Here is a 13267-nt window from a genome sequence, read left to right on the forward strand (position 1 = left end):
TCATAAGCAAAGGATTATAAATAGATAACGAGAGAGGAAGTAGGAGCCGATAATCTTGTTCTTCAGATTATTAAAAATATCAGATAATAAAATGTCATTTTCAGAAAGTGATATTTCATACCTGTTAACTAAGCCAACACTAAAAGGTTGTAGTGCCCAGTGTTGCTGAGATTTGGTGGGATCTGTGTGCTTACTCACGCCTGCTGTTGAAGGTACCGTGGCAGTTTGTACGAGAGCGGTAAAAATGTTTGTAACATTTGATCTGTGGTAATCCCATTCCTGTTTACAATACCACTTCAGAGTACTTATCACAAATGAATCATGCAAAAGAAGGAGAAACTTTGGATTTCATTATAGTGTTATCTGTGATATAAAAAATCAGAAATAGTATAAATCCTCCAGGCAATCATCACATGTATAAATTTAGAGAACTGCTGTGCGTCCATTGTGTTTAATGATGATGAGGACTGTGGGGCAACAGGGAAAAATGTATATGCTATAAGCTTGTTTAAAAACTAGCCATGATGATGTCTATGAAATAGGCGTATAAGGGAGGAATAAAGGTGAACTTGGAAAAATAAGACCTATTCATACACTGCGGTAGGGGGTCCGTGACTGCTCCTGGGCTGGCGGGAGGGGCCGGTGCAGCCACCCTGCCCACGCCCTCACTGTCCCCTCTCCTTGCAGCCGGCTCCAGCAGCTCCGGGGGCTCCCTGTGCTCGGCCGGTGGCCGTGTGGCTATGGGCTCCCCACCGGGGCCGGGCTGGGGGGCTTCCCCTCCTGGAGCCGAGGCCGCGCCCAGCCTGAGATACATGTCTTATGGTGCTTCACCCCCCAGCCTGGAGGGGCTCATCACCTTTGAGGCCCCTGAACTGCCAGAGGAGACACTGATGGAGGTGAGAAGAGCCCTGGAGGGTGTTGTAGCCACAGCGGGAGAGCTAAATGCTCTCGAAAGTTCCGACGGGTTTTTTCTTTTCTTTAGCTTGTCTTTTCTATTTGAAAACCATTGCTGACACGTTTTCAGAGTTATGTGGACAGTGACACTCATCCAACAAGCTTTGGTTGATAGGAAGTGACAGAGATTTTTCCTCTGAAGTTTAGTTACTATTGATAGGACTTGGAAAGCATAACCTTGGTCCTAAAACCAGAACTTTTTATTTTCAGTGCTTGCTTTTCTTTATAACATAAAAATGATTACACTTGGGCTTAAAAAGTAATAAAGCATAACGCCAGATGCGTCACTGACTCAGAAATAACCCTCCCAGGCAGATGCTCGTACTCCTAGACCAGCTCCTGTCCTCTGTGGAGCCAGTTCTGCAGGGAAACGCACATCAGAATCATGCCGAACACAGATTCAGAACAGGAGAAGTCATCACTCGATGACTTAAAGACCGTGCCAGTTCAGTTCCCTGGTCTGGCCTCCAGGACGCATGCAGTGGCCTACGTGGTGTCCTCACCGCTGATTACAGTGCTGACTTAGCCTCCATTTCCAATTAAAATGATCAGTTCTCCAGACCAAGAGAACAGATGCTCTCTCCATGCTGAACCTGTAGCATTTCTATTTTGTGTGAATGAGAACTAGGTATTTCACAGAAAAGGTATAAAATGGTGCCTGCAAAATGTATCAGTGATTTTATAGTAGATTTAGTAGTAATCTTGAACATATGTGTGACCTAATGCTAAAATTGGAAAAGCAGTTGTCAGAGTTTTTTTCAGTCTCCATCAGATTAGACGCAAATTGTTTTCCAATACATTTTCCAGTGTATTAGAATATATAGTCCAGTACGCTGTCAGACCTTCACAAGCTAATTGGTTTATTCTCCTTTCTCTAGGAAAATGATTCTCATCCTTTTTTTAGTCGTAAAAGGAGAATGAGAAGCTTAGTCTTATTTGAGATTTCAGGAAACGTTTATAGCTAAAAACACATCTCAAAACAACATTAATTTTAGACTACCCATTTTTAATGCATGCTACTATGTCTGCCTATACTCCCCTCATTAACTAACTGAGCAGCTCACAGAAATTTAGAGCTTTGGTATTAGGAATCCCTGTGAACTGAAAACCCAGCAGAAATTAAAATAAAGCATCCCTGAAACTATAAGACAGTAGAATCTGCAAAACTATCAAGAAGTGTGGTTTAATGTGCAGCATATCCTTATAATCCTGATAATTTATTTTGTCATGTATATTGATTTAATTGTTTGGTTTTGTTGTTTTTTCTAGTAAAAGCACAGTGACCTCATATCTTTGAAACTTCATTTTGTGGCCACTCTCATCCATACACACAAACACACGCACACATCCACATTTTGTTTCACCTGTGTTTATTTTCTTACTAGTTTTCTAGAATTTAAAAATCTTAGTCTGTTCTGCTCATTCTGATATTCCTAAGTATAGAAACACTGTAGCATCGGCCATGGTTTATATACAGAGACAAGTATCCACCTCTTCTTAGCTGCAATTTTATAAGACAAATTGGCTTTGCCACAGCGAGAACACACGGACACCTTACGCCACCTCAACATGATGCTGATGTTCACGGAGTGCGTGCTGGACCTGACAGCCGTGCGGGGGGGTCACCCGGAGCTGTGCACATCCGCTGTCTCCTTGTACCAGATCCAGGAGAGTGTGGTCGTGGACCAGATCAGCCAGCTGAGCAAAGACTGGGGGTACGTGCCCCCTTTGTCATTCACTTCCAGATTCTCCGTGCTTTCTGTAAATTCGTGTCTGAGATGGAGGGCCTGTCACACACCAGCGATCATATCTCCTTATGAAAAGCTTCACGGGAGCTCTTAGTTATGTTACTGTGCTAGATTTCACTTGTGAGCCAGGACTTGAAGATCCTGCAACCTTAGCATTGCCTTTTCCTTGTAACTGATACTGTTGAAGATATTTGATGATGAAGAGATTGTATTGGTTTTTGAGTCTACCTGTTGTATTCAAAGTGAACCGTTTTCCTTCAGGAGTTATTTGTGCGCTAAAAATGTCAAGGAGAATGGCATTCCTCTAGAAATGCTATCTGAATGGTGACCCTATGCGTGGAGAGTGGAGTCTGGCGTGTTGGCTCCCAGGATAACACTCTGCTGTCTTCCTTCTGGGTGCAGGCGGGTGGAGCAGCTGGTGTTATACATGAAAGCAGCCCAGCTCTTGGCAGCCTCTCTGCATCTCGCCAAAGCCCAGATCAAGTCCGGGAAGCTGAGCCCGTCCACGGCTGTGAAACAAGGTATGGGGGCAGTGTGACCACTGGACGCCCATGCCCTCACGCCGCCCCTTTCCCCATCACACCGAGAGAGAGTTTGATGAGGAATCCTGTGTTATTAACTATTCTTAGATGGGCAAAGATGCTGACTTCTCTGGGTTTTGTTTTTGCCATTTAATTGATAGAACAGTCAGAAGCGCTTTATTCTCAACTTTTTCTTAACTGGAAAAGAACCCATGAAAGAATCTGATTTCCGGTCTTTTTTCCCTCAAGGATCATTTAGTGCCACTTTACTTAAATCAGCGGAAAAGGTGCATGTTACTGTGACTCTGTTTTTATTTTGGGAGGAAAATTAAAATTAGTTCTCATCTCAACTTCTTTTCAGTTGTCAAAAATCTGAATGAACGATACAAATTCTGCATCACCATGTGCAAGAAACTTACAGAAAAGCTGAATCGCTTCTTCTCTGACAAACAGAGATTTATTGATGAAATCAACAGCGTGACCGCAGAGAAACTCATCTATAACTGTGCTGTAGAAATGGTAACCCTTTCTGAGGTTGAATATTATATAAGAGTATCTTTTGAGTTGAATACCTACTTGATACTTTCCTTTTTAAATTTTTTTTTAAATTTTTTATTTATTTATTTATTTTTAAAGATTTTATTTATTTATTTGACAGAGAGAGAGATAGTGAGAGCAGGAACGCAAGCAGGGGGAGCGGGAGAGGGAGAAGCAGGCTTCCTGCTGAGCAGGGAGTCCGATGTGGGACTCGATCCCAGGACCCTGGGATCATGACCTGAGCTGAAGGCAGACGCTTAATGACTGAGCCACCCAGGCGCCCCTTTTTTTATTTTTTAAAAAGATTTATTTATCTGAGCGAGAGAGCACTAGTGGGAGGGGCAGAGAGTATCAAGCAGACTCTGTGCTGAGCACAGAACCCAACGCAGGACTCGATCTCATGACCCTGAGGTCACAGCCTGAGCCAAAACCAAGAGTCAGAAGCTAAACCGACTGCACCACCCAGGCGCCCTTTGACGTTCTCCTTTTAAAAAGAGTTTCTGCCCTTAACCATTCCCAAGTCCCAAACATTGTGACTCCCTCTTACGAAAGGAGTAATTGGATGTCATTAGCACAAGGAACACATTAGGTAACATTGACTACCACACTTGGTGACATTTCCTTGTACCTCTTAAAATGGCTAACATTAGGACTGTCTAATCTTTTTTTTTTTTTTAAAGATTTTATTTATTATTTGACAGAGAGAGAATGAGAGAGAGCACATGAGAGGGGGGAGGGGCAGAGGGAGAAGCAGACTCCCTGCCGAGCAGGGAGCCCGATGCGGGACTCGATCCCGGGATTCCGGGATCATGACCTGAGCCGAGGGCAGTCGCTTAACCGACTGAGCCATCCAGGCGCCCAGGACTGTCTAATCTTTTTATACTTTGCATCTAAGAGCCTTGGCTGGATCTGCATTTTCTGCATTTTCTACTATTTAAGAAATTTTGGCATAATAAAACATTAGAAGAAATACTGCTGTGTTAACCAACCCACATGCCCAGACTCTGCTTACTGACCTTACTTAAGCATAGACACAAAGTAAAATCTGCTTTTCCAACTGTGTAGCTATACTTCTGGAAATCACTTGTTTCTGTCTCATGAGGGGAAAACTGCTCTGAAGTAGAGGTGAAATTAGGGACTGTTAAAGAAGTGGTTAAGTGGGGAAAAAATTAGTGACCAATGTTATTTTTGCCACCTTAACATAATAAATCTCCTTCTCCCCTGCCAAATTTGTCCGCTTTGAATTGTTCTGTTATACTGCCCTTGGTCTCAGTCTGAAAGCCATTATCAAAAGTCATGGGAAAATAACTGTAGAATATAAACTGTTGACAAGAATAATAGACAGTATTTTGCTCTGAACTATTGCTATGAATAATATGCATTCTATCACTCTATACTGAATTAACGCTTCGTATGATGAATTATTTTTAGAAGTTTGTGCCAGGAAGAATGTCCTCTCCAAAGGAGTTATGGTGTTCTGTTCTTTTGTGATAATAAGAGCAGTATTGACTTTGCCCGGGCTGCATAGCCAGCTTACTGTTATTAGCACTACGTTTAGTTATTTCTTTTTCCTTTTCAGAATGGACCTTCTGTACCCATTTTGTTTGTTTTATTGTTAAGTGGCTTTAAAGTATTGTTTGGAAGAAACAGATGATATTGACAAATACATTAGGATACTGGGTTACTGACAGTCCTGGTATTTAATGATTTAAAGAGAATGTTCAAAAACAAAATTCAACCAAGTAAAATTGAAGATCTAATTGGCTTTGTTAAATGACTTATGAATCAGGCAGCATCCCATCTAGCAAGTAGAAGGGAGCTCTGCTTAGCTAAATAAAACAAAGGTTTTTAAAAGGGAGAGAGGGCCATAAAAAAGAAGAAAGGAGGGCGCCTGGGTGGCTCAGTTGCTTAAACGACTGCCTTCGGCTCAGGTCATGATCCTGGAGTCCCTGAATCAAGTCCCACATCGGGCTCCCTGCTCGGCAGGGAGTCTGCTTCTCCCTCTGACCCTCCCAACCCTCCCCCCCTCATGTGCTCTCTCTCTCTCAAATAAATAAATAAAATCTTTAAAAAAAAAAAGAAGAAAGGAATTTATTAGCCAGAAATGCATTGTTCAGGCAAAGTTGCCCTCCTATGGGGGAGCAGAAGGGGTCTGTCGACCAGGAAATGCCATGTTGACTAGTTAAAAGTTACATTCCTGAGGGACTGAAACTGCAGTTAGGTTGGGTATTAAGTCTTGGTTTACTGACTTGCCCTAAGTGATGCCATTTGGGGCCTCATTTCAGAATACTGTTGGGAAAACTTCTCAAATACCACCTGTGAATACTACTGCTGTCCCATCTTTCCAGAAAACCCCTACCCACCTTTTCCATCACCTGGCGGGCTCCCTGCTCCTTCTCCAGGCTCAACCTAAACATCACTTCCTGGAGGCTTTCCCTAATCTTCTCTTCCATAGTTGGCTTAGATGCACCCAGTATATATTCTGTACCATTCCAGGGCTTCCTCCTCTAATACCGCGTATCCCTTGGAATTAGAATGCCATATTTTCCAGACCTGTACGTCCCTCTGGATGGTGCGCTCTCCTTCACCTTGTGCGCAGTGCTAACAGATGACTTTTAACACCATTTAATTATCTTATTATAACAAAATCTACTTTAATGAAATGGTCAAGTTGCCCTAGTATGAAAGTGTATGTTTAAAATAAACTTTTTAGTGTCGTCCTAGAAGAGCCACTTTAGAAGTGTAAGTTTTATGAGTCCTGCATCTGAGTCCAAGATCACATTTGAAAGCAGAGTAACTCTCATCAAGAAGCTCCTGTTTTATTTTGCCCATCTGATGAATCTTTGAGTTTTATATAGTTTGGTAGATTATATCATTTTGTCAAAATGTGTTAATTTTAGAAAGATTGCAATAAAATCTGCATTGCCCAAATGGATTCATATTTTCTTGGAAAAGTTAAGACTCTCTTCGTTTCTGCTGACTTGGCTTCAGGTTCAGTCCGCAGCCCTGGATGAGATGTTTCAGCAGACGGAAGATATTGTTTATCGCTATCATAAGGCAGCCCTTCTTCTGGAAGGCCTAACTAAGATTCTCCAGGACCCTGCCGATATCGAAAATGTGCATAAATGTAAGTTGACTTAGAAATCAGTGTGTTTATCGATGACAACGGAGTTGTCTCCCTCAGTTGCAGCAGGAAGAGCAAGCAGTTGGGCATCGTACTGCCTGGGTTTGGGTCTTGGCTTTGGGCAAATCACCTGCCTTTTCTGTGGTCTGTTTTTTCTTCCAAAAGATGAGAGAGTTTGAGGATTGGAGATAATGCACATGAAGTCCTGGTGGCTTTTGATTTTTACAGTGCAGTACTGTGCTGTCAGATGTGTGTTTGTGCATTGGTTTTATTGTTAAATAATAATAAATGCAGGTATTTTAAGCCTCGTGAGCTTATTAGTGACCAGAGAATATTACGAAGACTCTCTGACGACTCTACGATAGATCTGGAATAGACAGCAGAGTGGAGATTGATAGGCTGCCAGGATGATGATATCATTTACCATATAGATGCACTGGTGTTTGAGGAGGAGGTGGTGGACCCTTTGGAGTATACGTGCTCACACCACATTTTGAAGAGCCTCAAGGGGATGACAGTTCTAAAATGATTTGCAGTTGTGAGAAAGCTAGCTGTTAAGATCTAAGTGTCCTTTTTTTTTTTTTAAGATTTTATTTATTTATTTGACAGAGACACAGTGAGAGAGGGAACACAAATGGGAGTGGGAGTGGGAGAGGGAGAAGCAGGCTTCCCGTGGAGCAGGGAGCCTGATGCGGGGCTCGATCCCAGGACCCTGGGATCATGACCTGAGCTGAAGGCAGACGCCTAATGACTGAGCCACCCAGGTGCCCTAAGATCTAAGTGTCCTTTATCTTACGTGTTAGGTTTTGCCACTGTGCATCACTGAGCTGGAAATTACATCTCAATTATCAGGCAGAAAGGAGAAAAAATAGAATGGTTAACTTTGGGCCAAAGAAAGTACAGAGACAAGGATGCACGTAGAGAATTAGTGGTGGTGGTTTTTTTTTTTTTTTTTATTCTTCTTGCCTTGGTTTTGACAATAGAAATGATTTTCGATATGAATTTATTTTATTTCTAGATAAAACTAGTATTGAAAGAAGACTGTCAGCACTCTGCTGTAGCACCGCGACCCTGTGAGCGGCCGAGGGCTCCTCCCTGGACCAGTGGTGGGACTGAGGAGAGAAGTTTGGTATCATGGCTTGGGTTCTGTTTCCCCATCCCCAGGAAACCCTAGTTTCTCACCTGGTGACTACCAAAGAACAAGCATGACTTCAAAAAGGAAAAACAATCCAAAAACTACATACTTGTAGGAAATCTGCCTTATAGGAGACGTCACCCCTTCCCTTTTCTGTGTAGAAGCAGAAGCAAGAGTATTCCAGTTGGCTCTGTTTGAACTTGGTCAATAAATGTACCTTAGAAATAGAAATATCAGTGCAGTTATTCCTAAGGATAATTAAGAACGAAACAAAGTGAATGGCTCTGTACTCAGTTCACCAGAGCAGTGTGTGAAATTCCACGTGTTTACTGAGGTATAAAAGTAAAAAAAATGGACATCTCATCCAGGCAGTTGGATATCTGGGGTAGGCTTGTCTAAATCTGAGCACGCACCCTTCAACAGCTCAGGAAGATAGAGCTTGAGAACAAGCTGAAAGAAGGCTCTTGGAAGAAATTGTGAAATCTTCTATTTGATCTAATATGGACACATGTTAATCTTCCAAAATCTTTCATATTGCACTAATTTATTAAAACAACTGTGTATTGGATTTTGCAATTTAAAACTAACTGAGGCACAATGGACTTGTTTAAAATATTTTACTTGATTATATTATATACACACACCCTTTCCAGAATTCACACGTAATCTCTAGTGGACTTTTAAATGGTAAAAACTTGTGTTCGTGTGAACCTTTGCATTTTTTTAACCTATCCGTCTGAAGACTGCAGACATACAGATTTTCTCGGTGGTATTTTTGAGTTGCTGGTTGTTTGCTTTTGGTTGTATTTTCCTACTGTGCATGCAGAATGTGCATCAACGCCTGTGGTCTCCAGGTTTACTAAAGGCTCGGTTTATTTGGGCAGTATTAGGAAAAAATACCAATTCGGGATACTCTCAAGAATTTTAATAGGGCCAAAACAAAGTTGGTGACCTAAAGGCTTGTTGGTGATGGGGAGTTTCTACATGAAGTTAGTGAAAAATGAGGATTGTCTTCTCTTAGGAAAACGGGCAGCTCTCTCCAGCCTAATGTGTATTGTTCGTGTTCGTCCTGACCGTTCACCAAACAGCTAGTCACGGGGAACGCGGGCAGGTCACGTCCCTCCAGAAATGGTTCCTGCATTGTGTATGGTTTGGTTTCTTTTACTCACCTGCTTGAATACTTGAATAAACCGTTCTCCAGTTTTAATCCCTTTATTTTTATCCTTTTAGCTAACATAATCCAAACTCTGACAAATTGCACAGAAGCTCTTTGGCATTAATCTAATTTTAAGTGTACTGATAAAGACAGACAAAACCATGGTTTTTCCTTTACTTTGACGAAGTAATGTAATTTTTACCTTATTTATCTGTATGAAATTCCAGCAGTTAATTTGAACATTTATTTATATGATGTTTGTATTTTTAGGTCTTTAATACAGTGTTTCTACCTCTCATTTGTAACTGCATGCATTATTCTCGAAACTAGGTAAAGCTCACGGAATCATTGTGTAATAGCCTTTTTATTCTTGTGTGTACAGATGTATATTAAGGTAAAATAAAACTGAGAAAGTGTTTCTAGGGTAAAGCTGAGTCCATATTACATGGCTTGTCAAGCCAGCTCCTTCCTCGGTGAGTTTGGAGGCTTGGGCGTTAATATCTTCTGCCCTGCCCCAAGATTTCAGATGCTCGGTGACCGTCCCGCAGGCTGCCACGCACGTAGGCTATGCGATGGGGTTCCCGCCCCTCCCTGCAGGGCTTATAAGCACCATTACTAGGAATACTCTGTTGTGTTATCATTTTTTTCAAGCGTCCCAGGCAATTTCATTTATGTTCTCATAGTCCTCACCCACGTGATCTCAGTAGGTCCTCCAAGGAGCTGGGTTCATTCTGGCCCACCTGACCTGTCCTTTTTTTTTTTTTTTTTTTTTTAAACAACACAGGATGAAACAGGTTCACCTCGAGTAAGTGATTGATCTTAAGTCAGGTAACTAGGGAGGTAGGTAAGCCATGCTTTGTGACTCCCAAGTTCTTTCTTCTCCCTCTTGTATAACAAAGGTCCGTCCCGTGGTGGGTGTTGTATGTGAAACCGGGATGTGTGGACGGCAGAGAACAGACTGTAAACTCATGAATAATGGTTCTGATTCTACCCCCATTATCAAGGCCAATTGTTTTCAGAGATTTTTGCCTTGACTATAGCAATAATAAATGCTTTATGTTTCCATGAGTTTTTTTTTTAATTTCTTGTCATTGATTTCACAAGGTAGAAATGGGCCAGTCCGCATGCTCATGGGCTGCCACCCAGATTTGAGCCATCACGCGGAAAGTTAGTGACCGCACGGACGTAAGTAAGGAGAGGAGTCGGTGAATTTGCTAACCGGCTACCCGTGCGGTCAGGATTTGCCCGAACCGCGCCCGGGACCGGACCTCGTGGATCCCGATGCTCCTTCTCCCCGCCCAGAGGACTAGCAGAGTTCCTGAGAGGAGCTTACTCTCAGGGTCGGGCCGTCCTCAGTCTCCCCAGAGCGAGGAGGAAGAAGCTGAGTGGAACGTGATCTCTACGGGGCCTTGAGCCCATTTATCCCTGGGGCTGGACCCTTGAATCTTCAGCTGTGGAAGCTCTCGGGACCTGCTCACGCCCCTTCCTGGTCCCCCCAAGCCCTTGTGAGAGTGCGCCTCTGGGAGAGCGTCCAGATGGTCCTTTCCTCACCGGAATCAGAGGGAGCCCCATCAGAAGCCATCCGCCTAGCAGAGCACTGCACTCCTGCGGGGAACGGACAGTGAGCCCCGAAAATCTCAGCTCCTGCACAAGAGGCAAAGCTAAGCAGGTGAAGCGTCCGTGTGAATTCAGGGAGCGGACTCCGGTAGAGGAAGGCACGGAGGCTGAGAGCCTGCTGTCCCTGCAGAGCCTGAGCAGGACAAGAGCACCCGTGTCTGCGCCCCGCAGGCAGAACTCCCCCGTGGGTGCCCCCCTTGGCCCCAAGAGCTCTCAGCCCAGTGTTTCAAATGCCCTGGAGATCTCTTCGTTGTTCAGAGCGGTCCCTTTCAACAGCCGCCAGGGTGCCTCCTGGGAGGGCGTCTGAGCCCAGGAGGCTGCAGAGGTGACTCCGCACTGGGGCTCCCCGAAGTCTGCACTCAGGGGAGGCCGCCCGGCGCCCTCCTGCTCTGGGACGGTCCTGCGCTTTGGGAGTTGGCTTTAGTCCCTAGGAGAGGCCGGCTGGGCACTTGTTTGAAGACTGCTCTCTCCCTCCTGGGGCGTGGCTGTCCCCTGGCCGTTTGTCCTTGGGCTCCTGCCCCAGTGCCTGTGTACTTGCCAGTGGGGGAAAGGGCCCAGCGCTCAGGGAGTCGCAGGGAGGCTGAAACAAGTTCCTGAGCAGAAGTGGGAGCAGCCCTCAGGGACGCCTGCCGTTAGGGTGAGTGCTGGTTCTCCACAGCCCCTCGCGGGTTCCTTTTGGGGAGGGGTGTGTTTGTTCGGGGCAAGGCCTGGAGTTAGGGCTCCAGGAGCCACACTGGCTCCAGCTGGACAACTTCTGAAAGGATACAGCTCCTTCCCCAGCTGACCCACGGGAACCTGCGTTCAGACATCCTTTATTTACCCTTGTGGCCCAATGTGGCAGTTTTAAGAAGTGTCTGTATCAATCTACTATTTATTACTTTGATTCTCATACCAACCCTTGCCTCATTTTACAGATGGAAAAACAGACTTGGGGAGTAATCCCCCCCCCCCACACACACACCAAGAGAAAAGCCCCACAGCTGGGTAGGGGCTGGGCTGCCGGGCTAGGGGCTGGGGAGCCTGCATGCAGGGAACTCTCCTCTCTGTGCCATGTGCCTAGCGCCCCAAACCTGCTCACCGCCACGTCCTTGTAACACCTTTCTGGTGATGTCCAGGAGGAGGGGGAAAGGCAGGCTTCTGTGTCATTTGGACGCATCTTCTGCGTAGCAGGAGGCCGCAGATTTCAAGAAGCAGGGGAGTCCGCAGCTCTGTGCAGCCCCTCTTGGGCCTGGAGCTGGAGCCGAGAGCAGTAGGTTTCAGAAACCACCCCCCTCGAAACTTCCAGCGAGAGGGTTTCAATGGCATATTAATAAACTCGAGCGTTTGGTGGACCTGCTCAGCAGTTTCCTTGTTTGTGTCCACGTGTGTCAGTGATAATGAACAGCAGGGAATTGGTCCCATCCCAGGTGAGAGGAGCCTCAATCCCAGGCTTGCCCAGGGGACCCCCCTCCCACCGGCTTGCCCCAGGAACTGCTTAGTCTCCCCCTGCCTTGGCCTCACACCCTCAGCGTGGCCCTGTCCAGTGTGCGGTTCACACGGCGCCAGCCCCTCGGGGCACCCGGAGGAGCGCAGGGAGGTTAGGGTGGGGGAAAGGCTAATGGAAAATAAGGACATTCCCTTGGTCCCCCTGGAGCCTGCCAGGGGGAGCAGCGGAATAAATGAGCCCCAGGCATGGAGGGCCAAGCACTCCACCGATGTTCCGAGTCACCCAGCTCAGAAGAGGGAAGCAGATCCAAGAGGCCTTGGTGTCCTCTTCCCTGGATGTGTGTTCAAGAGACCAGGTGTTCGCGAGCCTTCTGCACAGGACCAAACAGTAAGGATTTCAGGTTTTCAGGGCTATAGGGTCTCTGCTGCACCTACTCAGCCCTGCCGTCCTACGCCAAATAGCAGCCCCAGACAATACACAAATGGACACAGCTCTGTTCCCATAAACCTTTATATACAGACGTTGAACTTCTCATCTCGTGGAGTTTTCATGTGTCACATAATTTTTTTTTTTTTTTAATCTTTTCTATCCATCTAAAAATGTAAAAACAAAACAAAACAAACTCCACTTTTAGCGTATAGGCCTGGGTGCGCAGGTGGTAGTTTGCTGGCCACGGGCGTATCGATTAACAGCAGAGGCAGGTACCCCAGATGCAAATGATGATGAGCGAGACACGTCCGTGGTGCCCACTGAAGGATGAGCTCTCCTTGCGTGTCCGTGGTGTCCGGTGGGCCCAGTTAACACGGATGTGAGCTCATCCCAGCAGGTCGGAAGCCGAGCCCGGGTGACACCCACCTCTGCTTTAAAACAATTCACGAAGCTGTCAGTAAATATACAGAAGGCACGATTTTTGCATAATTCTTAGTTTTGGAACATTTTGGGGGAGCGATTTTTTTTTCTTGGTTCTTCCACAAACAGTGTTCTATACTTCTTAGTCTTGCGGGGTGGCCTTGGGCGAGTCACTTCACCTTCCCGAGCCTGCAAATGAG

The 13267-nt window shown here is 45.3% G+C and overlaps 1 protein-coding gene across 5 annotated transcripts in view; it reads left to right on the forward strand.

Moving 5' to 3' along the window:
- ULK2 (unc-51 like autophagy activating kinase 2) overlaps positions 1-10243 on the forward strand; it is an 82536-nt gene extending 72293 nt beyond the window's left edge. For 4 of the 5 annotated variants that reach the window (XM_064582740.1, XM_064582742.1, XM_064582741.1 and 1 more), the window contains 6 exons: positions 688-896; positions 2491-2669; positions 3105-3223; positions 3585-3742; positions 6752-6887; positions 7903-10243. In XM_064582740.1, the coding sequence (XP_064438810.1) occupies positions 688-896; positions 2491-2669; positions 3105-3223; positions 3585-3742; positions 6752-6887; positions 7903-7961 (860 nt within the window). In that variant the 3' untranslated portion in view covers positions 7962-10243. Of the gene's footprint in view, positions 1-687; positions 897-2490; positions 2670-3104; positions 3224-3584; positions 3743-6751; positions 6888-7902 lie in introns of those variants that run through there. The other variant, XM_064582743.1, reaches the window with a different exon arrangement.
- The last annotated feature ends 3024 nt before the right edge of the window (positions 10244-13267 follow it).

This window comes from Mirounga angustirostris, unplaced genomic scaffold (genome assembly GCF_029215605.1).
Source record: "Mirounga angustirostris isolate CCGP_5_RB_7025 unplaced genomic scaffold, mMirAng1.0.hap1 SCAF_17, whole genome shotgun sequence".
Lineage (NCBI taxonomy): Eukaryota > Metazoa > Chordata > Mammalia > Carnivora > Phocidae > Mirounga > Mirounga angustirostris.